This window comes from Phyllobates terribilis, unplaced genomic scaffold (assembly GCF_046119375.1).
Source record: "Phyllobates terribilis strain yellow unplaced genomic scaffold, ASM4611937v1 Scaffold_10__3_contigs__length_209671492, whole genome shotgun sequence".
NCBI lineage: Eukaryota > Metazoa > Chordata > Amphibia > Anura > Dendrobatidae > Phyllobates > Phyllobates terribilis.
The window spans coordinates 180,442,780-180,469,020 of record NW_027362770.1 but is presented as its reverse complement, the minus strand read 5'-3'; the positions used below and the strand labels follow the sequence as shown (position 1 = coordinate 180,469,020).

The 26,241-nt window shown below is 47.6% G+C and overlaps 1 protein-coding gene across 1 annotated transcript in view; it reads left to right on the top strand.

Annotated features, from left to right (window-relative positions):
* The window catches only part of ITPR2 (inositol 1,4,5-trisphosphate receptor type 2), a 294,636-nt gene that overhangs the window by 147,448 nt on the left and 120,947 nt on the right, over nucleotides 1-26,241 (top strand). The window contains exons 22-35 of the mRNA XM_073649236.1: nucleotides 2,927-3,114; nucleotides 5,237-5,375; nucleotides 5,454-5,511; nucleotides 5,683-5,848; nucleotides 7,258-7,434; nucleotides 9,881-9,970; nucleotides 10,545-10,670; nucleotides 12,717-12,839; nucleotides 13,196-13,396; nucleotides 15,834-16,085; nucleotides 19,968-20,093; nucleotides 21,716-21,844; nucleotides 25,216-25,336; nucleotides 25,481-25,671. Coding sequence (XP_073505337.1) covers nucleotides 2,927-3,114; nucleotides 5,237-5,375; nucleotides 5,454-5,511; nucleotides 5,683-5,848; nucleotides 7,258-7,434; nucleotides 9,881-9,970; nucleotides 10,545-10,670; nucleotides 12,717-12,839; nucleotides 13,196-13,396; nucleotides 15,834-16,085; nucleotides 19,968-20,093; nucleotides 21,716-21,844; nucleotides 25,216-25,336; nucleotides 25,481-25,671 — 2,087 coding nt within the window. The remainder of the gene's footprint in view (nucleotides 1-2,926; nucleotides 3,115-5,236; nucleotides 5,376-5,453; nucleotides 5,512-5,682; nucleotides 5,849-7,257; nucleotides 7,435-9,880; nucleotides 9,971-10,544; nucleotides 10,671-12,716; nucleotides 12,840-13,195; nucleotides 13,397-15,833; nucleotides 16,086-19,967; nucleotides 20,094-21,715; nucleotides 21,845-25,215; nucleotides 25,337-25,480; nucleotides 25,672-26,241) is intronic.

The window sequence follows — 26,241 nt, the reverse complement described above, 5'->3', positions numbered from 1 at the left end:
CACCGACTCGCAGGTTTTAAGAGTTTTTCACCAGCTCTTAATTAGCCGAAGTTTAAACTGTCAATTACCATCATATATAATACCTGGAGCAAAAAAAAAAAGGTTCTTAACCCTTTAAGGGCACAATAAAAAAATATATATTTTTTTCATTTATTTATTTATTATTGCCTTTTAGAAAACTTTTTATATGGTGATTTTTTTTTATTTATGTATTTTTTTTCTGGTGCATAGAAAAAAACTTTTTATATGGGTTTTTTTTTCTCATTGTATTTTCTTTATTTTTTTTTTATATTTTTATTAATTTTTTTCTGTTGTATAGAAAGGAACTTTTTTACATGGCATTTTTTTTTCTTATTTTCGCATTGTATTTTCTTGTTACTTTTTTTTATTTTTTATTATATTTTTTTCTGGTGTAGTATAGAAAAAACCTTTATATGGCGATTTTTTTTTCGCATTGTATTTTCTTGCTTGAATTTTTTTATATATATTTTTTCTGGTGTATAGAAAAATAACATTTTATATGGTGATTTATTTATTTTTTTCGCATTGTATTTTCTTGTTTAATTTTTTTAGATTTTTTTTCTGGTGTATAGAAAAATAACATTTTATATGGTGATTTTTTTTTTTTCACATTGTATTTTATTGTTTCATTTTTTTAGATTTTTTTTTTCTGGTGTAATATAGAAAAAACTTTGTTGATTTTTTTTTTTTTGCATTGTATTTTCTTGTTTAATTAGTTGCATTGTATTTTTTTCTTTTATTATATATTTTTTTTCTGGTGTATAGAAAAAAACTTTTATATGGCGATTTTTTTTTTCCGAATTGTATTTTCTTGTTTAATTTTTTTTATATTTTTTATTATATATTTTTGTGTAGTATAGAAAAAAACTTTTTTTATATGGCGATTTTTTTTTTTTTTTTTTTTGTATTTTTTACATTGTATTTTTTTGTTTTATTTTTTGTTTTATTTTCAGATATAGTACAGAAAAAACTTTTTTTATATGGCGATTTTTTATTTTTTTTTTTACATTGTATTTTCTTGTTTTATTTTTTTTTTTATTTTCAGGTGTAGTACAGAAAAAACTTTTTTTTATATAGCATTTTTTTTTCTGGATTTTACTATGCGGTCCGGGTAACATGTTGCATTTATTTTTCAAGTTTGTACAATTACAGGAAAAACACATTTTTGTAGGTTTTTTTTTTTTTAAGCTTTTACTACTTACGGAAAAAAAATGGTGTCATGTTATTTCTGTTTTTCAGTGATCAGGTTTTTGGGTTTTTTTGCAGTGAGAGTTGCAGATTTTTTGTTTTTACTGCTTATGTAAAAAAAATATATATTTTTTTGCGTCTTGTTTGTATTTTCCACTTAGCATTTTTTGTTGTTTTTTTTTGTGCAGGGGATAGTTGAAGGTTTTTTTTTTTCCTTTTTTTAGCATTTTTCACTTTTTGTTCAGTTTTTTGTGAAGGTGGGATTTAAAAAAAAAATTGGCATTATTTTTCTTAATCTTTTTTTTTAACTTTTTTTTTTTTCTTACTCCATGTGACCAGTCTGATCTCTTATATGATACATTGCAGGACTGGCTTGGAAAATTGAAAAAAAAAATTTATTTAAGGCCTTAGACGCTAAAGAGTTATTTAAAAAAAAATGAAAGTTATTACATAATCCATAAGTTATCTCAGCAATCATACCCCCCTCTATGCCGAGATTGGGGTTCGTGGCACCTCTTTCAATGTTGTACTAGTCTTTTTTCTGGATATCCCATTCGCAATGAATGGGGGTGGACGCCGAGCCTTTGCACCTCCAATTCCATACAGTAGTTGGACCCCCCGCAATCAGCAGATTATCATCTAGCCCTTTAAGAGGTATTTAAATATGGCAGACCTGAAGTCTCCATTACCCCTCCAGTTGATGTATAAACCAGTTGGCACCCTGCGTCTGCTTTGTGGAGGAGGCAAAGGGGAGATAGAAAAGCTCCTCCTTCTAACTGCTTAGATGCTGTTGATCATTATTGATCTCAGCATCTAAGCGGTTGACCGGCCATAATCAAAGCCGGCTGACAATAGAAGTATTTTGCTTCTCATTCAGTCTTTACTTACCCTCCCCTGGTCCAGCACTTAGTCTTTTAATCATCTGCATTGCTGACATCACGTCAAAAAGCGCTGCAGACAATCGGTGAGCTCAGCAAAGCTCAGTGATTAGCTGCAGCGTTGTCGACGTTACATTAGCCCTGCAGACAATAACAGACACTGAAAGACCCAGAGTTTGTATCACGCAGCAGCAGAAAGAAAATGGAGGCTCTACAACAGCCCTGAAGGTTCAAGTTTTGCTGCTTGAATGCCATTTAGACTTCACCTAATGTGCTACTGTGTGTCACTGTCCCAGGAAATAATGTCATGCGGGACCATTCATGAAGTGGGAGAGATGATGACGCAAATGGTCCTCAACAGGGGCTCCGTTTTGCCCATGGCGGTACCTGATGTTCAATCTTTCCTCAGATGGATAAATGCAAAGAACATTCAGTTCCGTCTTTTCTCTGGAAATTCCGAGCGTTTAGATTCAGATTTAGATTTTAGACTCTTTCTGTATCTTTCATTAATCCGTTGTTTACTTCGTTGCGTACTATTTATTACGTCCTGTGTGCTCGGTTTTACGTCCGACCGCAATCAGATTCTGATTAATGGCTGCCGTGTTCCAAAGTGAAAGACCCCTCGCTGGCTCTTATTGGAGAATTAAGCTGATAATGACCCAAACGAGAGATTTAAGTATTATATTTAGCCAGTAAATCCCGCAATAGCGTATTTAGCTTTGTATCGCACAGCGGTAGGAAGAAAATGGAGGCTCTACAACGGCCCTGAAGGTTCATGTTTTGCTGCTTGAATGGCATTTAGACTTTAACTAATGTGCTGCTGTGTGTCACTGTCCCAGGAAATAATGTCATGCGGACCATTCATGGAGTGGGCGAGATGATGACGCAAATGGTTCTCAGCAGGGGCTCCGTTTTGCCCATGGCGGTACCTGATGTTCAACCTGGGCTCCACTCAAGCAAACAGCCGTCTGATAGTGAGGATATCACCGTTATGGACACCAAATTAAAAATCATTGAGATCTTGCAGGTACAAATTCAAGTTTTGCTAATTTTTATATAAAACACATACACTGTGTGATATTTCTGGTACAGCGATGGGGTCAGTAATCACACCGGGTGCAGAGTACTTCTCAACCTTTGTACAATGTGTTATATACTTTTTTGATTTTATAATCTTTCCTATTTCTTATGATAAAGCAAAGTTGGAGGATTAGACCCTGAGTGTAAGTGGCTCCTGCAGACACATCTAGGGGCTATGCTATGGAGATCTTATGTCTGTGTAAGCTTATCTGCAAATTGGCTAGGAACAGCTTAAATAGTTGCTGTTTTAGGAGGAAACTTTTGACTTATAGTGATATTCCTGAAGTTTTGATCTATGAAGTTAGGGTGCGGAGACATCATGCTTTCACTGAGACAAAGGGGGCAGAAGCTAGTGGTGACTGCAGACATGATCTTATCATGTATCTCTGTATACAGGGAGCTCCCCCTAGTGGTGACTGCAGACATGATCTTATCATGTATCTCTGTATACAGGGAGCTCCCTCTAGTGGTGGCTGCAGACAGAATCTTATCATGTATCTCTGTATACAGGGAGCTTCCCCTAGTGGCGGATGCAGACAAGATCTTATCATGTATCTCTGTATACAGGGAGCTTCCCCTAGTGGTGGCTGCATACAGTATGTTATCATGTATCTCAGCATAGAGGGAGCTCCCCCTAGTGGTGGCTGCAGACAAGATCTCATCATGCATCTCTGTATACAGGGAGCTCCCCCTAGTGGTGGCTGCAGACAGAATCTTATCATGTATCTCTGTATACAGGGAGCTCCCCCTAGTGGTGGCTGCAGACAGGATCTTATCATGTATCTCTGTATACAGGGAGCTCCCCCTAGTGGTGGCTGCAGACAGAATCTTATCATGTATCTCTGTATACAGGGAGCTCCCCCTAGTGGTGGCTGCAGACAGAATCTTATCATGTATCTCTGTATACAGGGAGCTCCCCCTAGTGGTGACTGCAGACAGAATCTTATCATGTATCTCTGTATACAGGGAGCTCCGCCTAGTGGTGGTTGCCAACAGAATCTTATCATGTATCTTTGTATACAGGGAGCTCCCCCTAGTGGTGGCTGCAGAAAGGATCTTATCATGTATCTCTGTATAGAGGGAGCTCCCCCTAGTGATGGCTGCAGACAGGATCTCATCATATATCTCTGTATACAGGGAGCTCCCCTGCAGACAGAATCTCATCATGTATCTCTGTATACAGGGAGCTCCCCCTAGTGGTGGCTGCAGACAGAATCTCATCATGTATCTCTATATACAAGGAGCTCCCCCTAGTGGTGGCTGCAGACAGAATCTTATCATGTATCTCTGTATACAAGGAGCTCCCCCTAGTGGTGGCTGCAGACAGGATCTTATCATGTATCTCTGTATACAGGGAGCTCCCCCTAGTGGTGGCTGCAGACAGAATCTTATCATATATCTCTGTATACAGGGAGCTCCCCCTAGTGGTGGCTGCAGACAGGATCTTATCATGTATCTCTGTATACAGGGAGCTTCCCCTAGTGGTGGCTGCAGACAGGATCTTATCCTGTATCTCTGTATACAGGGAGCTCCCTCTAATGGTGGCTGCAGACAGGATCTTATCATGAATCTCTGTATACAGGGAGCTCCCCCTAGTGGTGGCTGCAGACAGGATCTTATCATGCATCTCTGTATACAGGGAGCTCCCCCTAGTGGTGGCTGCAGGCAGGATCTTATCATGTATCTGTGTATACAGGGAGCTCCCCCTAGTGGTGGCTGCAGGCAGGATCTTATCATGTATCTCTGTATACAGGGAGCTCCCCCTAGTGGTGGCTGCAGACAGGATCTTATCATGTATCTCTGTATACAGGGAGCTCCCCCTAGTGGTGGCTGCAGACAGGATCTTATCATGTATCTCTGTATACAGGGAGCTCCCCCTACTGGTGGCTGCAGACAGGATCTTATCATGTATCTCTGTATACAGGGAGCTCCCCCTAGTGGTGGCTGCAGACAGAATCTTATCATTTACTGTATCTCTGTATACAGGGAGCTCCCCCTAGTGGTGGCTGCAGACAGACTGTGCAGGGGATTTTGGACCCTGTAATATTGCAGCCTCCTTTGTCTTTCAGTTCATTCTCAGCGTTCGTCTGGATTATAGGATTTCCTACATGTTGTCCATTTACAAGAAAGAATTCGGGGATAATGGCGGCAGCGTTGACAACTCGACAGCGTCCACAGTTTCTCCCCCCGACACCCCGGCTCCGTCAGGTGAGGGGGTTACCGGCCTCTTTGTTTGTTATCATTATATTCTGATTTTCCTGATTCCTCATTGTGCCGGTTTTGCAGCGGTGGTGCCAGATATTGATGAAATCGCAGCGCTGGCGGAAACCATGTTTGCGGGAAGGTGAGTGTGAGGTCATCCACCAGCTTGGCCAATCAGAATAACTGAATACTTAAACCCCACCCCCATTCCAATCAGTAACTCCCCCAATGGAACTAGTACCGACCATTTTATGCAAATTTAAAGAAACTCCGCCCCCTGGACTAGACTGAGATCTTTCTGTGTCGCATCCAGTAAGGAGAAGAATCCGGTGGAGCTGGACGACGAGGGCGGCAGAACCTTCCTGCGGGTCCTCATCCACCTCATCATGCACGACTACCCGCCGCTGCTCTCCGGGGCCCTGCAGCTGCTCTTCAAGCACTTCAGCCAGAGAGCCGAGGTCCTGCAAGCCTTCAAACAGGTGGGAGCTGCCCCATTGTCAGTGCCGTACACCTCCCAGTGTCCCCTGCTCTGCCTTCTGCTACAGTCCAAAGAATTAGTTTTGCAGCTTTGGATGTGACTGGAGTATATACAGTATAACGTATAGTATATTCCCAGTTACAGCCAGTATAATATGCAGTAAAGCTTTGGATGTGACTGGAGTATCTACAGTATAATGTACAGTGTATTCCCAGTTACAGCCAGTATAATATGCAGTAAAGCTTTGGATGTGACTGGAGTATATACAGTATATTCCCAGTTACAACCAGTATAATATGCAGTAAAGCTTTGGATGTGACTGGAGTATATACAGTATATTCCCAGTTACAACCAGTATAATATGCAGTAAAGCTTTGGATGTGACTGGAGTACATACAGTATATTCCTAAGTACAACCAGTATAATATGAAATGCATCTTTGGGTGTGACTGGAGTATATACAGTATTATGTACAGTATATTCCCAGTTAGAGCCAGTATAATATGCAGTGCAGCTTTGGATGTGACTGGAGTATATACAGTATATTCCCAGTTACAACCAGTATAATTTGCAGTGCGGCTTTGGATGTGACTGGAGTATATACAGTATATTCCAAGTTACAGCCAGTATAATATGCAGTGCAGCTTTGGATGTGACTGGAGTATATACAGTATATTCCAAGTTACAACCAGTATAATATGCAGTGCAGCTTTGGATGTGACTGGAGTATATACAGTATATTCCCAGTTACAACCAGTATAATATGCAGTGCAGCTTTGGATGTGACTGGAGTATATACAGTATATTCCAAGTTACAGCCAGTATAATATGCAGTGCAGCTTTGGATGTGACTGGAGTATATACAGTATATTGCCAGTTACAGCCAGTATAATATGCAATGCAGCTTTGGATGTGACTGGAGTATATACAGTATATTCCAAGTTACAGCCAGTATAATATGCAGTGTAGCTTTGGATGTGACTGTAGTATATACACTATAATGTACAGTATATTCCCAGATACAACCAGTATAATATGCAGTGCAGCTTTGGATGTGACTAGTGTCACAGTGACATGGAAACGCTGCTGAGCTCATGTTACACACAGATAGAGAAACATCACTACTTTCACCTGAAATCACGCCATCCCCTGTGCCATGGTTGTATCTGGCACTGAGCTGCAGTACCACACACGGCCTGTGGACGCAGGGGGCGCTGTTTCCTGAGGAAAGCATTGAGCGAGGTTTAGCGTTTGGTTCTTCTGGCAGATCTCACATCCGCGGCCGCTCGCTGCCGTTGTCAGGATGTTCGGGGACAATTGGCCGGACATGATCACGTCTCGGTGTCGCAGGTAGGGGGCGACGTCTTTGTGTTTTATATTAATCTCGGCCTGTGATGATCTCTTCTGCAGGTTCAGTTATTGGTGTCAAATCAGGACGTCGACAACTACAAGCAGATCAAGGCCGACCTGGACCAATTACGGCTGACGGTGGAGAAGTCTGAACTTTGGGTTGAAAAGAGCAATAGCTACGAGAGCGAGGAGCTGGGAGACGGGCAGGCGAAGGACGGCAAGGAGCAGATTAATGAGGTGAATTATCTGCCCCGCGACACGCCGTCCATCTCATTTACTGCCTGATTACACAAAAGTCTGAAAATGACAACGACAAGCCCCCTGTACCCCATCGCTGCAATTAGGAGCAGACAGGACGACACGACGGTGTCTGGAGAAAGTCCAGTACATGGCGGTACAAGTAATAGAAAGTTACATGTCACAGAGAGTGCTGAGGAACATGACTACTATAATACTGCCCCCTATGTACACGAATATAACTGCTATGATACTGCCTCCTATTTACAAGAATATAACTACTATAATACTGCTCCTATGTACAAGAATATAACTACTATAATACTGCTCCTATGTACAAGAATATAACTACTATAATACTGCTCCTATATACAAGAATATAACTACTATAATACTGCCCCTATATACAAGAATATAACTACTATAATACTGCCCCCTATGTACAAGGATATAACTACTATAATACTGCTCCTATATACAAGAATATAACTACTATAATACTGCCCCTATGTACAAGAATATAACTACTATAATACTGCTCCTATGTACAAGAATATAACTACTATAATACTGCTCCTATGTACAAGAATATAACTACTATAATACTGCTCCTATGTACAAGGATATAACTACTATAATACTGCTCCTATATACAAGAATATAACTACTATAATACTGCCCCTATGTACAAGAATATAACTACTATAATACTGCTCCCTATGTACAAGAATATAACTACTATAATACTGCCCCCTATGTACAAGAATATAACTACTATAATACTGCCCCTATGTACAAGAATATAACTACTATAATACTGCCCCTATGTACAAGAATATAACTACTATAATACTGCCCCCTATGTACAAGAATATAACTACTATAATACTGCTCCTATGTACAAGAATATAACTACTATAATACTGCCCCTATATACAAGAATATAACTACTATAATACTGCCCCTATATACAAGAATATAACTACTATAATACTGCTCCTATATACAAGGATATAACTACTATAATACTGCTCCTATATACAAGAATATAACTACTATAATACTGCCCCTATGTACAAGAATATAACTACTATAATACTGCCCCTATGTACAAGAATATAACTACTATAATACTGCCCCTATGTACAAGAATATAACTACTATAATACTGCCTCCTATGTACAGGAATATAACTACTATAATACTGCCCCTATGTACAAGAATATAACTACTATCATACTGCCTCCTATGTACAGGAATATAACTACTATAATACTGCTCCTATGTACAGGAATATAACTACTATAATACTGCCCCCTATGTGCAAGAATATAACTACTATAATACTGCTCCTATGTACAGGAATATAACTACTATAATACTGCCCCTATGTACAAGAATATAACTACTATAATACTGCCCCCTATGTACAAGAATATAACTACTATAATACTGCCCCTATGTACAAGAATATAACTACTATAATACTGCTCCTATATACAAGAATATAACTACTATAATACTGCTCCTATGTACAAGAATATAACTACTATAATACTGCCCCTATGTACAAGAATATAACTACTATAATACTGCGCCCTCTGCTCAGTAATGTCTTATACTCCCTACAGTCTTGTATAATGTGTAGTACGTCTATTATATTACGGGTTTTAGTGATATTTCTCCTTTTTCGCTGTGTGTCAGCCGCCTCTTTGTACGCCGCTCCCCTGACATTACATGTTACAGTGAAGTCTAATGTCAGCGTGGCGGTATCAGAGTAATGTGCGGTGTGTACAGACGATGCGCAGTGACGGCTCCGGTCCAGACCTGAGCTGCCGTCCTCTTTGCTCTTTAATTGGGACTTCGGAGACCGTGAAGTTGAGATGATGAATATCAGGTAAAATATCACGACGTGATGGACGACCTTTGGGTGTTTGAGCTAAACGCGAGCTCGTGTCTCCGTTTTTAGACCGCCAAACGTCCTCGTTGTAAGACATTTGCTCATGTCTGGGGTACTATCCTCAGTTCTCAGCAATAATACTACCACATAGTGCATACAGTCATAAGTAAACATGACTTAAAGGGGAACTTTAGTCACCACTTAATGTTCTATCGAGGACCCCAATAAGAGACCACTGACCACCTGGCTTTAAAATTGTAGAATTAAAAAATGTCTAAATCCATTATTTTTTATTTTAGAGAGTTCCCAAAATGCATCAATGGCAGCAGCCATGTTTTTGGAATCTGTTCAGTTGTGGGCGGAGCCTAGTTATCACATGACTTTATGGAGAAATTGAGATTGACAGACAATAATCAATGAGGTGTCTTATAAAACACTGGACAAGAGACTGTGATGGAAAAAACCACACGGGGCCCCACCTCATTTTAGCTCAGGGGCCCCCCTTTTTTCTGTGCTTTGACTTAACAAGAGGGTCTTCTCTTTTAGGACACAAGTATTCTCGCCCCCGTACAAGATGGGATTAAGAAGCCCCAGATCGACAGCAACAAGGCCAATAATTACAAGATTGTGAAAGAGGTAAATGCCCATGTGGTTCCGTCATATTTTTGTATGGGGTGTGTATACTTTTGCAAAAAATTTCTTATAACTGCCCCAATGCGCCTAAAATAAAAAATGAAGGAACTTTGCAAATGGCGTTGATTAAAAGGCTCCGGTCGTTGAGGCAAAAACTAAAATACTCCTACTATTCTACTGATACAGTTTGTGTTTCCATGGTAACAGACTACAAACAAACCCTGTGTAGTCAGATCCTTCCGTCATGCTTTGCCTTGTCCACAAACTATAGAAAAGGGTGGGAAGGAGAGGGGTCCTTTTGGCCCATATGATTAAACCAGTGACAGTCGGGGGCCCTATTGGATATTTTTTGTTGGGGCCCACAAACTTTGTTATGATCAGGGATGGTTTGTAGTCTGTAACCATAGAGACGCATTGTTCTGCATTTGAGCTGTATACACAAAATGGTAGTGGATTTTTAATAAAGATTATATACTAAGCTGATTATTTTTTCCGTTTAGAGTAATAAAAAAAAACATTATATGTAAAAGTCTTCATACCCCTTAGCATGCTTTTTACGCTTTTTCTGCTGTTACAGATTCTGATCCGGCTCTGTAAGCTTTGTTCTCAGAGCAAGAAGGGACGAAACCAGCAGCAGCGGCTCCTGAAGAACATGGGGGCTCTTCTGGTGGTCCTGGATCTGCTGCAGATTCCGTATGAGAAGGTCGGTAATGCGTTTTGATGGGGGAAGGGGAATCTTGGATTTAAAGGGGTTATTCCCATCTTTATAAATGGGTATTGTCGGATACTGCTAGTCAAAACAAACACTTTTGTAATTTACTGCTTGTTAAAATTTTCAGCCGTTCTTGAGATATTAACATTTTTTTTCTTGTTTACTACTCGTTACCTTGGAAACCAAGGCCCCACGGCAACGAGGCAAGCAAAAGAAAAGTGTTAATATCTCAAGAACGGCTGAAAATTTTAATAAGCAGAAAATTACAAAAATGCTTGTTTTTAGAAGCACTATCTGACAATACCCATTTAGAAAGATGGGAATTACCCCCTTTAAATTGTCTTTGTCCCCTAGCTGATTTTACTTTCCTCATCTGGAACAAATTTTGTAAGTTACATGTTTTCAGCTCTAGTCAGATCCAAAGCTGCATTCAAAATTCTGGGGTTTTTTATCCACAAATCAAGTTGCCTGTCGCTTTGGACAGTTGGCAGATTTTTCTTTGTTTTGCTTTGAATGTAACTAGAGTAGAAGAAGTGAACTTTTAACATTTATAGGTTTATTACCAAAATATCAAGATAAATAGTCGTCCGCCAGCTTGAGCGCTTGATTTCGGGATCACAGGGAGACTGTCTGCTGGAGAGTCCCGATTTTGGGATCAGTGGGGATCGGACCGCTGAAGAGCCCTGATCTCGGGATTACAGAGGGTCTATTCTCTGTTGAGGCCTGATCTCGGGATCACAGGAGGTCCGTTTTCTGGAGATCCCTGATCTCAGATTACAGGGGGTCCGTCCTCTGGAGAGCCCCGATTTCGGGATTACAGGTGGTCCGTCCTCTGCAGAGCCCTGATCTCGGGATAACAGGGGGTCCGTCCTCTGGAGAGCCCTGATCTCGGGATTACAGGGGGTCCGTCCTCTGCAGAGCCCTGATCTCGGGATTACAGGGGGTCCGTCCTCTGGAGAGCCCTGATCTCGGGATTACAGGGGGTCCGTCCTCTGCAGAGCCCTGATCTCGGGATTACAGGGGGTCCGTCCTCTGGAGAGCCCTGATCTCGGGATCACTGGGGGTTCTTCCACTGGTGAGCTTGATCTCAGGATCAATATGAAGATAAGTTGCAGATCGCTAGCCATTTGCCAGCTTGAGAGCTTGATTTCGGAATCACTGAGGGTCCATCTGCTGTAGAGCCCCGAACCTGGGATCACTGGGGTCGGACTGCTGGAGAGACCCGATCTCAGGATCACAAGGGGTCCGTCCTCTGGACAGCCCTGCTCTCGGTATAACAGGGGATCTGTTCATTGGAGAGCCCCGATCTTGAGATCACTTATGGTCCGTCTACTGGAGAACACCAATCTTGAGATCACTGATGTTCCGTCTACTGGAGAACCCCGATCTCGGGATCACTAGGGGTCAGACAGCTGGAGAGACCCGAGCTCGGGATCACAAGGGATCCATCCTCTGGAGAGCCCTGATCTTGGCATCACTGGGGGTCTGTCCTCTGGAGAGCCCTGTTCTCTTGATCACAGAGTGTCTTTCCTCTGGGGAGACCCAATCTCAAGATTACAAGAGGTCCGTCCTCTGGAGAGCCCTGATCTCTGGATCACTGGGGGTCTGTCCACTGGAGAGCCCTGATCTCGGGATTACAGGGGGTCCGTCCTCTAGGGAGCCCCGATCGCAGGATCACCAAAAGTCTGTCCACTGGAGAGCCCCGATCTCGGGATTACAGGGGTTCCATCCCGATCTCGGGATCACTGGTGGTCCATCTGCTGGAGATCCCCGATCTCGGGATCACTGGTGGTCCGTCCGTTGGCGAGCCCCATCTCTGGATCACTGGGGTTCCTTATACTCGGGAGCCCTGATTTCTGGATCACGGGGGGGTCCATCCTCTGGAGACCCACGATCTCTGGATCACTGGTGGTCCATCTGCTGGAGATCCCTGATCTCGAGATCACTGGTGGTCCGTCCGCTGGAAAGCTCAATCTTGGATTACTAGATTTTTTGGGAATAATCCTTTAACGGACGTAATCATTTTTTTTTTTTCAGACTGATGATAAAATGAATGAAATCATGACGCTCGCTCATAACTTCCTGCAAAACTTCTGCCGGGGAAATCCTCAAAATCAAATACTTCTCCACAAAAACCTGAACCTCTTCTTGACTCCGGGGGTAAGTGGGGGTGGCTCTGCCACTATCATGGAAGGAACCCTGGCTGTAAGATTCACAGTTTGCCCAGCATATATATATATTTTTTTTTTTTTTCAAAAACAGCGCCACCCTTGTCCACAGGTCGGGCGTGGTATTACAACTCTGCTGCATTCACTTTACTGAAGCTGATGTACAGTACCTGATATAACCTGTGGACAGGGGTGGCGCTGTTGTTTTTTTGTAAGAAAGTAGCCATGTTTGGGCAAAAAGACACAGTAGCGGGGGGTGTCTCGGATAACTATTGATAGCCAATCCTTGTGGGATTAGTGGGGTCTAGACCCGGTGCAGATATTTAGGGATTAATGTCTCCCCCACAGCTCCTGGAAGCCGAGACGATGCGACACATCTTCATGAACAACTATCACCTGTGCAACGAGATCAGCGAGCGCGTGGTCCAGCACTTCGTGCACAGCGTGGAGACGCACGGCCGCCACGTGGAGTACCTGCGCTTCCTGCAGACCATCGTCAAAGCCGACGGGAAGTACGTGAAGAAATGCCAGGACGTGGTGATGACGGAGGTGAGAGAGGTCACATGTCCCATCCAACCAGGAACCAATCAGATCACTGCGCTGACGTTTAAAGGGATTTTAACACATTGGCCAACATTATACCCCCTTAACCAATCAGATTTTTGTCGAGGCTTCTGTCTTTAGAGGAGGGGTCTTCTTCATTTACGTATTGTATTTGGCACAGGATCTGCACCCGCACCATAAATTACAGCTGTCGACTGTACTATAACCTCTATAACCAGTTTTGACCATTTAAACCCCCTAAGATGCCACGATCAATGGCAACCACGGCATCTAAACGGTTAGACAGAGGGATATTGCTTCCTAGGTCACCTCATTGATTTCATCTCGTTTTCCGTTGCTAGAACTTAGCAAGGACCCCAGGTCTGTCTTGTACTTAGTTGTGCCCCCCACGCTTATCACCTAACTGGTGATAGTTGTGCCCCCCATTTTTCCCTGTTTTTTCCTTTCGCCGCAAAATCTCTGCTAGGAGGAGATGTATGGAGCGGCAAGTCGCACGGGCGCTTTTCCTTTCGAATCCAAGGCGCTATTTTCTACCAGGTCTGCCTCGTACTTAAGCGTGGGGGGCACAACTATCACCTATCCGACCCCCTATATCACGCAGGATGCCCCGTTAGTAGTGGGAGGTGTAGAGTCTCTTGAAAGCGCTGAGTTTTCCCTGCGCAGACACTCAGCCGCCGCAGCGTCCTGGCGGTGACAGCGAATCTTCAGCCATCTTGACATAAAGACTCGCTAGCAATTAAGATGACTGACACCTGACACCCGATACATCACGCACCGGCGCTTAATAGACCGCCGTCTCCTCGCCAAAAGATTAAAAAAAAGTGTCGTCTTCTTGCGAACGTCTCGGCATCGGATGTAGACAAAAAGACGAGGAGAGAAAATCAAGCTAATGAGTCAAGGCGCGAACAAAAAAAAAACACGTAGACTTCCAGAAGTTTCGAGCGCGGCTCGAAAACTTCTTACAGCCGTAACCTTTGTCGGCGGAGGATATTCCAACTCACAACCTTTTCATTTCCCCGTGAAGGTTTTTTTATTTTTCTTTTAACTATTAAGACGACTCGCATTTACATCACAATTCCCGGCCATTAGCGATCGCACGGCTTTGTCTGCCGCGGCGCAGACGTCTCCGCATTGTGGGGGCTCCGGGGGGATGGGCGGGGGATAGGGGGTTATTACTAAATTCTCTCCGAACGGATCAGATCAGAAGAAATTGGGCTTAATTTGGGATAATTGACTCGTTCTGGGTTGTATGGGCTCCTGGGAATGCTGGGTGACAGGCAATATGGCCGCCATTAGTGTTAAAGGGGCGGTGTGCACACCTTACTGATCCCTCCACGGGTCCCATTTCATCGCTCCATGGTCACTTCTGGTCACCATTTTGGCCAGTGATCGGCTGCAGTGGTCACATGTCTGTCCAGACTCAATAGGAAGTATGCACCAAGGGTCTGCAGGTCCTTCTAGGCCTGGATACACCTGTAACCGCTGCAGCCAATCACTTGTTCATAGTAGTAACAGACGCGTCACTGTTGAAGCCAGTGACTGGCTGCAGTGGTTACATCTCCTTCCAGGTCAAGCAGGATCTACAGGCCCCTGGTATATGCTTCCAGACATGTAGCCACTGCAGTCAATCGCTGGTCTTAATAGTCACTGACACATCACTGTTATAGACCATGATTGGCTGCAGCAGTCACATGCCCTTCCATTCCAAGTAGGACTATGGAACACTGGTGTGTACTTCCTATTCAGTTGGAACGGACATGTGACCGCTGCAGCCAATTGCTGTTTGTAGTGTGACTAACACATCACTGTTATAGCCAGTGATTGGCTGCAGCAATCACATGCCCATCCAGGCCAAGATGGAACTACAGGACCCAGGTGTGTACTTCCTATTCAGTCTGAGCGGACATGTGACCACTGCAGCCAATCACTGGGTGTAGTAATGACTGACATATCACAGTTATTGCCAGTGATTGGCTACTGTGGTCACATGTCTTTCTAGGCCAAGCATGAACTACAGAACCCTTATGTGTACTTCCTAATTAGTCTGAACGGACATGTGACTGCTGCAGCCAATCACTGGGTGTAGTAGTGACTGACTTATACCAGTTATTGCCAGTGATTGGCTGCAGTGGTCACATGTCCTTCTAGGCCTAGCAGGAACTGCAGACAACTGGTGTGTACTTCCTATTCAGTCTAGATGGACATGTGACCGCTGCAGCCAATCACTGACCAGGGCGACCTTTTCCCTCCAGGGGCATAAGTATCATGAGGCCCATTTACTCCGGGGTGGGAGAACTTGTGGGGAATCGGCCCCACTGTTTGGTGTTTGTTATGGGACCACCTCTCCTGTGTCTGCCCCTTCTACCACTGATTGGCCGCAGCCGACAGTCCGTGACCCGGTGCCGGTGTTTCTCTATCGCAGCTGATCAATGGCGGAGAGGACGTGCTGATCTTCTACAACGACCGCGCCTCCTTCCCCATCCTCCTGCAGATGATGTGCTCCGAGCGGGACCGGGCCGACGAGAGCGGCGCTCTGGCCTATCACATCACCCTGGTGGAGCTGCTGGCGGCCTGCACCGAGGGCAAGAACGTCTACACCGAGATCAAGTGCAACTCACTCCTGCCCCTGGACGACATCGTCCGCGTGGTGACACATGACGACTGCATCCCCGAGGTGGGAGCCACAGCCTGTGTTATACTCCAGAGCTGCACTCACTATTCTGCTGGTGCAGTCACTGTGTACATATATTACATTACTGATCCTGTACTGATCCTGAGTTACATCCTGTATTATACACCAGAGCTGCACTCACTATTCTGCTGGTGCAGTCACTGTGTGCATACATTACATTACTTATCCTGTACTGATCCTGGGTTACATCCTGTATTATACTCCAGAGCTGCACTCACTATTCTGCTGGTGCAGTCACTGTGGACATACATTACATTACTGATCCTGAGTTACATCCTGTATTATACTCCAGAGCTGCACTCACTATTCTGCTGGTGCAGTCACTGTGTACATACATTACATTACTTATCCTGTACTGATCCTGAGTTACATCCTGTATTATACTCCAGAGCTGCACTCACTATTCTGCTGGTGCAGTCACTGTGGACATACATTACATTACTGATCCTGAGTTACATCCTGTATTATACTCCAGAGCTGCACTCACTATTCTGCTGGTGCAGTCACTGTGTACATACATTACATTACTGATCCTGAGTTACATCCTGTATTATACTCCAGAGCTGCACTCACTATTCTGCTGGTGCAGTCACTGTGTACATACATTACATTACTGATCCTGAGTTACATCCTGTATTATACTCCAGAGCTGCACTCACTATTCTGCTGGAGCAGTCACTGTGTACATACATTACATTACTGATCCTGAGTTACATCCTGTATTATACTCCAGAGCTGCACTCACTATTCTGCTGGTGCAGTCACTGTGTACTTACATTACTGATCCTGAGTTACCTCCTGTATTATACTCCAGAGCTGCACTCACTATTCTGCTGGTGCAGTCACTGTGTACATACATTACATTACTGATCCTGAGTTACATCCTGTATTATACTCCAGAGCTGCATTCACTATTCTGCTGGTGCAGTCACTGTGTACATACATTACATTACTGATCCTGAGTTACATCCTGTATTATACTCCAGAGCTGCACTCACTATTCTGCTGGTGCAGTCACTGTGTACATACATTACATTACTGATCCTGTACTGATCCTGAGTTACATCCTGTATTATACTCCAGAGCTGCACTCACTATTCTGCTGGTGCAGTCACTGTGTACATACATTACTTTACTGATCCTGTACTGATCCTGAGTTACATCCTGTATTATACTCCAGAGCTGCATTCACTATTCTGCTGGTGCAGTCACTGTGTACATACATTACATTACTGATCCTGAGTTACATCCTGTATTATACTCCAGAGCTGCACTCACTATTCTGCTGGTGCAGTCACTGTGTACATACATTACTGATCCTGAGTTACATCCTGTATTATACTCCAGAGCTGCACTCACTATTCTGCTGGTGCAGTCACTGTGTACATACATTACATTACTGATCCTGAGTTACATCCTGTATTATACTCCAGAGCTGCACTCACTATTCTGCTGATGCAGTCACTGTGTACATACATTACATTACTGATCCTGAGTTACCTCCAGTATTATACTCCAGAGCTGCACTCACTATTCTGCTGGTGTAGTCACTGTGTATATACATTACATTACTGATCCTGAGTTACCTCCTGTATTATACTCCAGAGCTGCACTCACTATTCTGCTGGTGCAGTCACTGTGTACATACATTACATTACTGATCCTGAGTTACATCCTGTATTATACTCCAGAGCTGCACTCACTATTCTGCTGATGCAGTCACTGTGTACATACATTACATTACTGATCCTGAGTTACCTCCAGTATTATACTCCAGAGCTGCACTCACTATTCTGCTGGTGTAGTCACTGTGTATATACATTACATTACTGATCCTGAGTTACATCCTGTATTATACTCCAGAGCTGCACTCATTATTCTGCTGGTGCAGTCTCTGTGTACATACATTACATTACTGATCCTGAGTTACATCCTGTATTATACTCCAGAGCTGCACTCACTATTCTGCTGGTGTAGTCACTGTGTACATACATTACATTACTGATCCTGAGTTACATCCTGTATTATACTCCAGAGCTGCACTCACTATTCTGCTGGTGCAGTCACTGTGTACATACATTACATTACTGATCCTGAGTTACATCCTGTATTATACTCCAGAGCTGCACTCACTATTCTGCTGGTGTAGTCACTGTGTACATACATTACATTACTGATCCTGAGTTACATACTGTATTATACTCCAGAGCTGCACTCACTATTCTGCTGGTGCAGTCACTGTGTACATACATTACATTACTGATCCTGAGTTACATCCTGTATTATACTCCAGAGCTGCACTCACTATTCTGCTGGTGCAGTCACTGTGTACATACATTACATTATTGATCCTGAGTTACATCCTGTATTATACTCCAGAGCTGCACTCACTATTCTGCTGGTGCAGTCACTGTGTACATACATTACATTACTGATCCTGAGTTACATCCTGTATTATACTCCAGAGCTGCACTCACTATTCTGCTGGTGCAGTCACTGTGTACATACATTACATTATTGATCCTGAGTTACATCCTGTATTATACTCCAGAGCTGCACTCACTATTCTGCTGGTGTAGTCACTGTGTATATACATTACATTACTGATCCTGAGTTACATCCTGTATTATACTCCAGAGCTGCACTCATTATTCTGCTGGTGCAGTCTCTGTATACATACATTACATTACTGATCCTGAGTTACATCCTGTATTATACTCCAGAGCTGCACTCACTATTCTGCTGGTGTAGTCACTGTGTACATACATTACATTACTGATCCTGAGTTACATCCTGTATTATACTCCAGAGCTGCACTCACTATTCTGCTGGTGTAGTCACTGTGTACATACATTACATTACTGATCCTGAGTTACATCCTGTATTATACTCCAGAGCTGCACTCACTATTCTGCTGGTGCAGTCACTGTGTACATACATTACATTACTGATCCTGAGTTACATCCTGTATTATACTCCAGAGCTGCACTCACTATTCTGCTGGTGCAGTCACTGTGCACATACATTACATTACTGATCCTGAGTTACATCCTGTATTATACTCCAGAGCTGCACTCACTATTCTGCTGGTGCAGTCACAGTGTACATACATTACATTACTGATCCTGAGTTACATCCTGTATTATACTCCAGAGCTGCACTCACTATTCTGCTGGTGCAGTCACTGTGCACATACATTACATTACTGATCCTGAGTTACATCCTGTATTATACCCCAGAGCTGCACTCACTATTCTGCTGGTGCAGTCACTGTGTACATACATTACATTACTGATCCTGAGTTACATCCTGTATTACACTCCAGAGCTGCACTCACTATTCTGCTGGTGCAGTCACTGTGTACATACATTACATTACTGATCCTGAGTTACATCCTGTATTATACTCCAGAGCTGCACTCACTATTCTGCTGGTGGAGTCACTGTGTACATACATTACATTACTGATCCTGAGTTACATCCTGTATTATACTCCAGAGCTGCACTCACTATTCTGCTGGCGCAGTCACTGTGTATATACATTACATTACTGATCCTGAGTTACATCCTGTATTATACTCCAGAGCTGCACTCACTATTCTGCTGGTGCAGTCACTGTGTACATACATTACATTACTGATCCTGAGTTACATCCTGTATTATACCCCAGAGCTGCACTCACTATTCTGCTGGTGCAGTCACTGTGTACTTACATTACTGATCCTGAGTTACATGCTGTATTATACTCCAGAGCTGCACTCACTCTTCTGCTGGTGCAGTCACTGTGTAGATGTCGGGGGTGATGTGTGGCGCTGTCGATATTCGGCCTCTCCGCTCACGTCTCGCCTCCTCCTCCTCCTCTCAGGTGAAGATCGCCTACGTGAACTTCGTGAACCATTGTTACGTGGACACGGAGGTGGAGATGAAGGAGATCTACACCAGCAACCACATCTGGAAGCTGTTTGAGAACTTCCTGGTGGACATGGCGCGGGTGAGTGGTCGCGTGGAGTGAGGTTTGTTACAGTGTGTCAGTGCAGGGACAGATCTCTGGGATCTCTACACATTTCTATCATTACAATGTATCAGCTCAGGCCTCGGCTCGCTGAGCTCACAGAGCATTGTCCGGACGGCCCGCTGAGCTCGCAGAGCATTGTCCGGACGGCCGGCTGAGCTCGCAGAGCATTGTCCGGACGGCCCGCCGAGCTCGCAGAGCATTGTCCGGACGGCCCGCCGAGCTCGCAGAGCATTGTCCGGACGGCCCGCCGAGCTCGCAGAGCATTGTCCGGACGCCCCGCCGAGCTCGCAGAGCATTGTCTGGACGGCCCGCTGAGCTCGCAGAGCATTGTCTGGACGGCCCGCTGAGCTCGCAGAGCATTGTCCGGACGGCCCGCTGAGCTCGCAGAGCATTGTCCGGACGGCCCGCTGAGCTCGCAGAGCATTGTCTGGACGGCCCGCTGAGCTCGCAGAGCATTGTCTGGACGGCCCGCTGAGCTCGCAGAGCATTGTCCGGACGGCCCGCTGAGCTCGCAGAGCATTGTCCGGACGGCCCGCTGAGCTCGTAGAGCATTGTCTGGACGGCCCGCCGAGCTCGCAGAGCATTGTCTGGACGGCCCGCTGAGCTCGCAGAGCATTGTCTGGACGGCCCGCTGAGCTCGCAGAGCATTGTCCGGACGGCCCGCTGAGCTCGCAGAGCATTGTCCGGACGGCCCGCTGAGCTCGCAGAGCATTGTCCGGACGGCCCGCTGAGCTCGCAGAGCATTGTCCGGACGGCCCGCTGAGCTCGCAGAGCATTGTCCGGACGGCCCGCTGAGCTCGCAGAGCATTGTCCGGACGGCCCGCTGAGCTCGCAGAGCATTGTCTGGACGGCCCGCTGAGCTCGCAGAGCATTGTCCGGACGGCCCGCTGAGCTCGCAGAGCATTGTCCGGACGGCCCGCTGAGCTCGCAGAGCATTGTCCGGACGGCCCGCTGAGCTCGCAGAGCATTGTCCGGACGGCCCGCTGAGCTCGCAGAGCATTGTCCGGACGGCCCGCTGAGCTCGCAGAGCATTGTCCGGACGGCCCGCTGAGCTCGCAGAGCATTGTCCGGACGGCCCGCTGAGCTCGCAGAGCATTGTCCGGACGGCCCGCTGAGCTCGCAGAGCATTGTCCGGACGCCCCGCTGAGCTCGCAGAGCATTGTCCGGACGGCCCGCTGAGCTCGCAGAGCATTGTCCGGACGGCCCGCTGAGCTCGCAGAGCATTGTCCGGACGGCCCGCTGAGCTCGCAGAGCATTGTCCGGACGGCCCGCTGAGCTCGCAGAGCATTGTCCGGACGGCCCGCTGAGCTCGCAGAGCATTGTCCGGACGGCCCGCTGAGCTCGCAGAGCATTGTCCGGACGGCCCGCTGAGCTCGCAGAGCATTGTCCGGACGGCCCGCTGAGCTCGCAGAGCATTGTCCGGACGGCCCGCTGAGCTCGCAGAGCATTGTCCGGACAGTTTACTTTTCTCACAGCTGAATAGTAGATGAAGCTTTGACTGTGACTAGAGTGCAAGTTGCAATGTGTTTCTTGCAGTGGATTTCCCAGCTGGTTGTCCTGGTATTTGTAGTCCGCTGACTTTTCTTTTTCCTCGCCAGGTCTGCAACACGACAACCGACCGCAAACACGCGGACACGGCGCTGGAGAAGTACGTGACGGAGGCCGTGATGAACATCGTCAGCGGCTTCTTCAGCTCCCCTTTTTCTGATAACAGCACCAGCCTCCAGGTTAAGTATCCGCCGTCACAGAGGCCAGTAGAGGGTAAAGCACTGTAAAGCATGGGGGACAGGCTGCTTGATGATGTGGTTGATTTGGGGGGAGGGGAAGGGTTCAGACTCCACAAGGCAGTGCAGCTAAGCGTGAGCCATTGTTTATATCTGAGCTCTAATGGAGCATAGCTGCAGGGTAAAGTATGGAGGGAGTACGGACAGAAGCGCATACGTTTATATGACCGGCTCTAGAATTGGGATTTCTGCTCTCAGATTTTTGCTGGGGGTATTAATAGAGGGTGAAGCCCCCTGCTGCTTCTGAGGGGGTTAATCTGTCCCAGCGCTTCCCCCCATGGTAGCCCTCCATTATTCAGCCTCCTGTTTAGGGACGGCTGCTCATTCCGCCTGCGGTCAGCGCTCGGGGCGATAATTGTCCGTGTCCGCACATCCCGGCCGCTGATTTATCAGCTCCAGGCGACAGATTCAGAGCGAGACCCCCAAATATGGAGAAAGGCGGGGGGCCGGAGCTCATCACCTGCACTCACAGAGAACCTACACCCAGGTATCTGAATACAAGGATTAGATACACGGCTCAGCAGACTGTATCACACAGGAGAGGATTTGATACATGGCTCAGCAGACAGTATCACAGAGGATTGGATTAGATACGTTATTTGCAGGCGGAGTGCTCTTTGGTGCAGCTTGCTCTCTCCTGCGCTCACAGATTGCGCTGTGCGCTCTCCTGCGCTCACAGATGGCGCTGTGCTCTCCTGCGCTCACAGATGGCGCTGTGCGCTCTCCTGTTCTCACAGATGGCGCTGTGCTCTCCTGCGCTCACAGATGGCGCTGTGCGCTCTCCTGCGCTCACAGATGGCGCTGTGCGCTCTCCTGCGCTCACAGATGGCGCTGTGCTCTCCTGCGCTCACAGATGGCGCTGTGCGCTCTCCTGCGCTCACAGATGGCGCTGTGCGCTCTCCTGTTCTCACAGATGGCGCTGTGCTCTCTCCTGCGCTCACAGATGGCGCTGTGCGCTCTCCTGCGCTCACAGATGGCGCTGTGCGCTCTCCTGCGCTCACAGATGGCGCTGTGCTCTCCTGCGCTCACAGATGGCGCTGTGCTCTCCTGCGCTCACAGATGGCGCTGTGCTCTCTCCTGCGCTCACAGATGGCGCTGTGCGCTCTCCTGCACTCACAGACGGCGCTGTGCTCTCCTGCGCTCACAGATGGCGCTGTGCGCTCTCCTGTTCTCACAAATGGCGCTGTGCTCTCCTGCGCTCACAGATGGCGTTGTGCTCTCCTGCGCTCACAGACTGCGCTGTGCTCTCCTGCGCTCACAGACTGCGCTGTGCTCTCCTGCGCTCACAGACTGCGCTGTGCTCTCCTGCGCTCACAGACTGCGCTGTGCTCTCCTGCGCTCACAGACTGCGCTGTGCTCTCCTGCGCTCACAGACTGCGCTGTGCTCTCCTGCGCTCACAGACTGCGCTGTGCTCTCCTGCGCTCACAGGCGGCGCTGTGCTCTCCTGCGCTCACAGGCGGCGCTGTGCTCTCCTGCGCTCACAGGCGGCGCTGTGCTCTCCTGCGCTCACAGATGGCGCTGTGCTCTCCTGCGCTCACAGACTGCGCTGTGCTCTCCTGCGCTCACAGACGGCGCTGTGCTCTCCTGCGCTCACAGGCGGGGCTGTGCTCTCCTGCGCTCACAGGCGGCGCTGTGCTCTCCTGCGCTCACAGATGGCGCTGTGCTCTCCTGCGCTCACAGATGGCGCTGTGCGCTCTCCTGCGCTCACAGATGGCGCTGTGCGCTCTCCTGCGCTCACAGATGGCGCTGTGCGCTCTCCTGCGCTCACAGATGGCGCTGTGCGCTCTCCTGCGCTCACAGACGGCGCTGTGCTCTCCTGCGCTCACAGATGGCGCTGTGCTCTCCTGAGCTCACAGATGGCGCTGTGCGCTCTCCTGCGCTCACAGACGGCGCTGTGCTCTCCTGCGCTCACAGACGGCGCTGTGCTCTCTCCTGCGCTCACAGGCGGCGCTGTGCTCTCTCCTGCGCTCACAGGCGGCGCTGTGCTCTCTCCTGCGCTCACAGGCGGCGCTGTGCTCTCTCCTGCGCTCACAGGCGGCGCTGTGCTCTCTCCTGCGCTCACAGGCGGCGCTGTGCTCTCTCCTGCGCTCACAGGCGGCGCTGTGCTCTCTCCTGCGCTCACAGGCGGCGCTGTGCTCTCTCCTGCGCTCACAGGCGCCGCTGTGCTCTCTCCTGCGCTCACAGGCGCCGCTGTGCTCTCTCCTGCGCTCACAGGCGGCGCTCTGCTCTCCTGCGCTCACAGGCGGCGCTGTGCTCTCCTGCGCTCACAGGCGGCGCTGTGCTCTCTCCTGCGCTCACAGGCGGCGCTGTGCTCTCTCCTGCGCTCACAGGCGGCGCTGTGCTCTCTCCTGCGTTCACAGGCGGCGCTGTGCTCTCTCCTGCGTTCACAGGCGGCGCTGTGCTCTCTCCTGCGCTCACAGGCGGCGCTGTGCTCTCTCCTGCGCTCACAGGCGGCGCTGTGCTCTCTCCTGCGCTCACAGGCGGCGCTGTGCTCTCTACTGCGCTCACAGGCGGCGCTGTGCTCTCTACTGTGCTCACAGGCGGCGCTGTGCTCTCTACTGCGCTCACAGGCGGCGCTGTGCTCTCTCCTTCGCTCACAGGCGGCGCTGTGCTCTCTCCTTCGCTCACAGGCGGCGCTGTGCTCTCTCCTGCGCTCTCAGGCGGCGCTGTGCTCTCTCCTGCGCTCACAGGCGGCGCTGTGCTCTCTCCTGCGCTCACAGGCGGCGCTGTGCTCTCTCCTGCGCTCACAGGCGGCGCTGTGCTCTCTCCTGCGCTCACAGGCGGCGCTGTGCTCTCTCCTGCGCTCACAGGCGGCGCTGTGCTCTCTCCTGCGCTCACAGGCGGCGCTGTGCTCTCTCCTGCGCTCACAGGCGGCGCTGTGCTCTCTCCTGCGCTCACAGGCGGCGCTGTGCTCTCTCCTGCGCTCACAGGCGGCGCTGTGCCCTCTCCTGCGCTCACAGGCGGCGCTGTGCCCTCTCCTGCGCTCACAGGCGGCGCTGTGCCCTCTCCTGCGCTCACAGGCGGCGCTGTGCCCTCTCCTGCGCTCACAGGCGGCGCTGTGCCCTCTCCTGCGCTCACAGGCGGCGCTGTGCCCTCTCCTACCCTCACAGGCGGCGCTGTGCCCTCTCCTGCGCTCACAGGCGGCGCTGTGCTCTCTCCTGCGCTCACAGGCGGCGCTGTGCCCTCTCCTGCGCTCACAGGCGGCGCTGTGCCCTCTCCTGCGCTCACAGGCGGCGCTGTGCCTTCTCCTGCGCTCACAGGCGGCGCTGTGCCCTCTCCTGCGCTCACAGACGGCGCTGTGCTCTCTCCGCAGACCCACCAGCCGGTCTTCATTCAGCTCCTGCAGTCGGCTTTCCGTATTTATAACTGCACATGGCCGAACCCGGCGCAGAAGTCCTCGATGGAGTCGTGTATAAAGACTCTGGCAGAAGTAGGTGAGTGCGAACGTCTGCGGCCTGGACCCCCGCTGTGCGTGGACCCCTCATCTGTGGCGGCCTGAGCGCCTGCTCCGGGGGTAATGACACCTTGTCCCCATATTATGCGTCTATTAATGTTGTTTATCCTCCTGCAAAAAAAAGCAAAGAATCGAGGGATCGCCATCCCGGTGGATCTGGACAGTCAGGTGAATACTCTTTTCTTAAAGAGCCATTCCACCATGGTGCAGCGGGCGGCCATGGGCTGGAGAATGACGGCCCGCACCGGGCCCCGATTCAAAGACGTCCTGGGGAGCCCCGGCTGGGACTACAGGAACATCATCGAGAAGCTGCAGGTAAGAGGAGATGCCCAGAGTAAATCAAAAAGTGATCTTAAACCAATAGCATTCCGTTTCACAGCACGCTGTAAAGTGAGATGTTTTTTTGTATCAGTCTGCCTTGCTCTACTGACACCTGATGGTGACCGTGAGAACTGCATCTGTATGATTTGCTGATGTTTGTGTCCCTTACAAGATAATAGTAATAATGCTGCGCGTTTTTGCTTCAAAAATATAAGCAAATTATTCAAGGTTCCCCGTTTTGTGTATGCAGCTACTATGCGAACCTATGTGGCATGAGCACCTATTACGATCTCCACTATTTCTGCTCTGTCTTCAAAAAAGAACTGAGTGGATAAACACATGACTACACGATCAGACTTGTTTGTAGTCTGTAACCCTGGAGGCAGAAAGATCTGCATCGGAGCTGCATACACAAAACGGGAAAATACTATATATCACTTTTTGGAACCTACATCGTCTCCAAAGATCATCTCTCCCTGGAGGAACCAGCATGTCTATATATTCCATGAAAAGCCCATTGATTTCAATGGGCATTGTGTAATACCTAGTTTTTCCTGTAGTAGT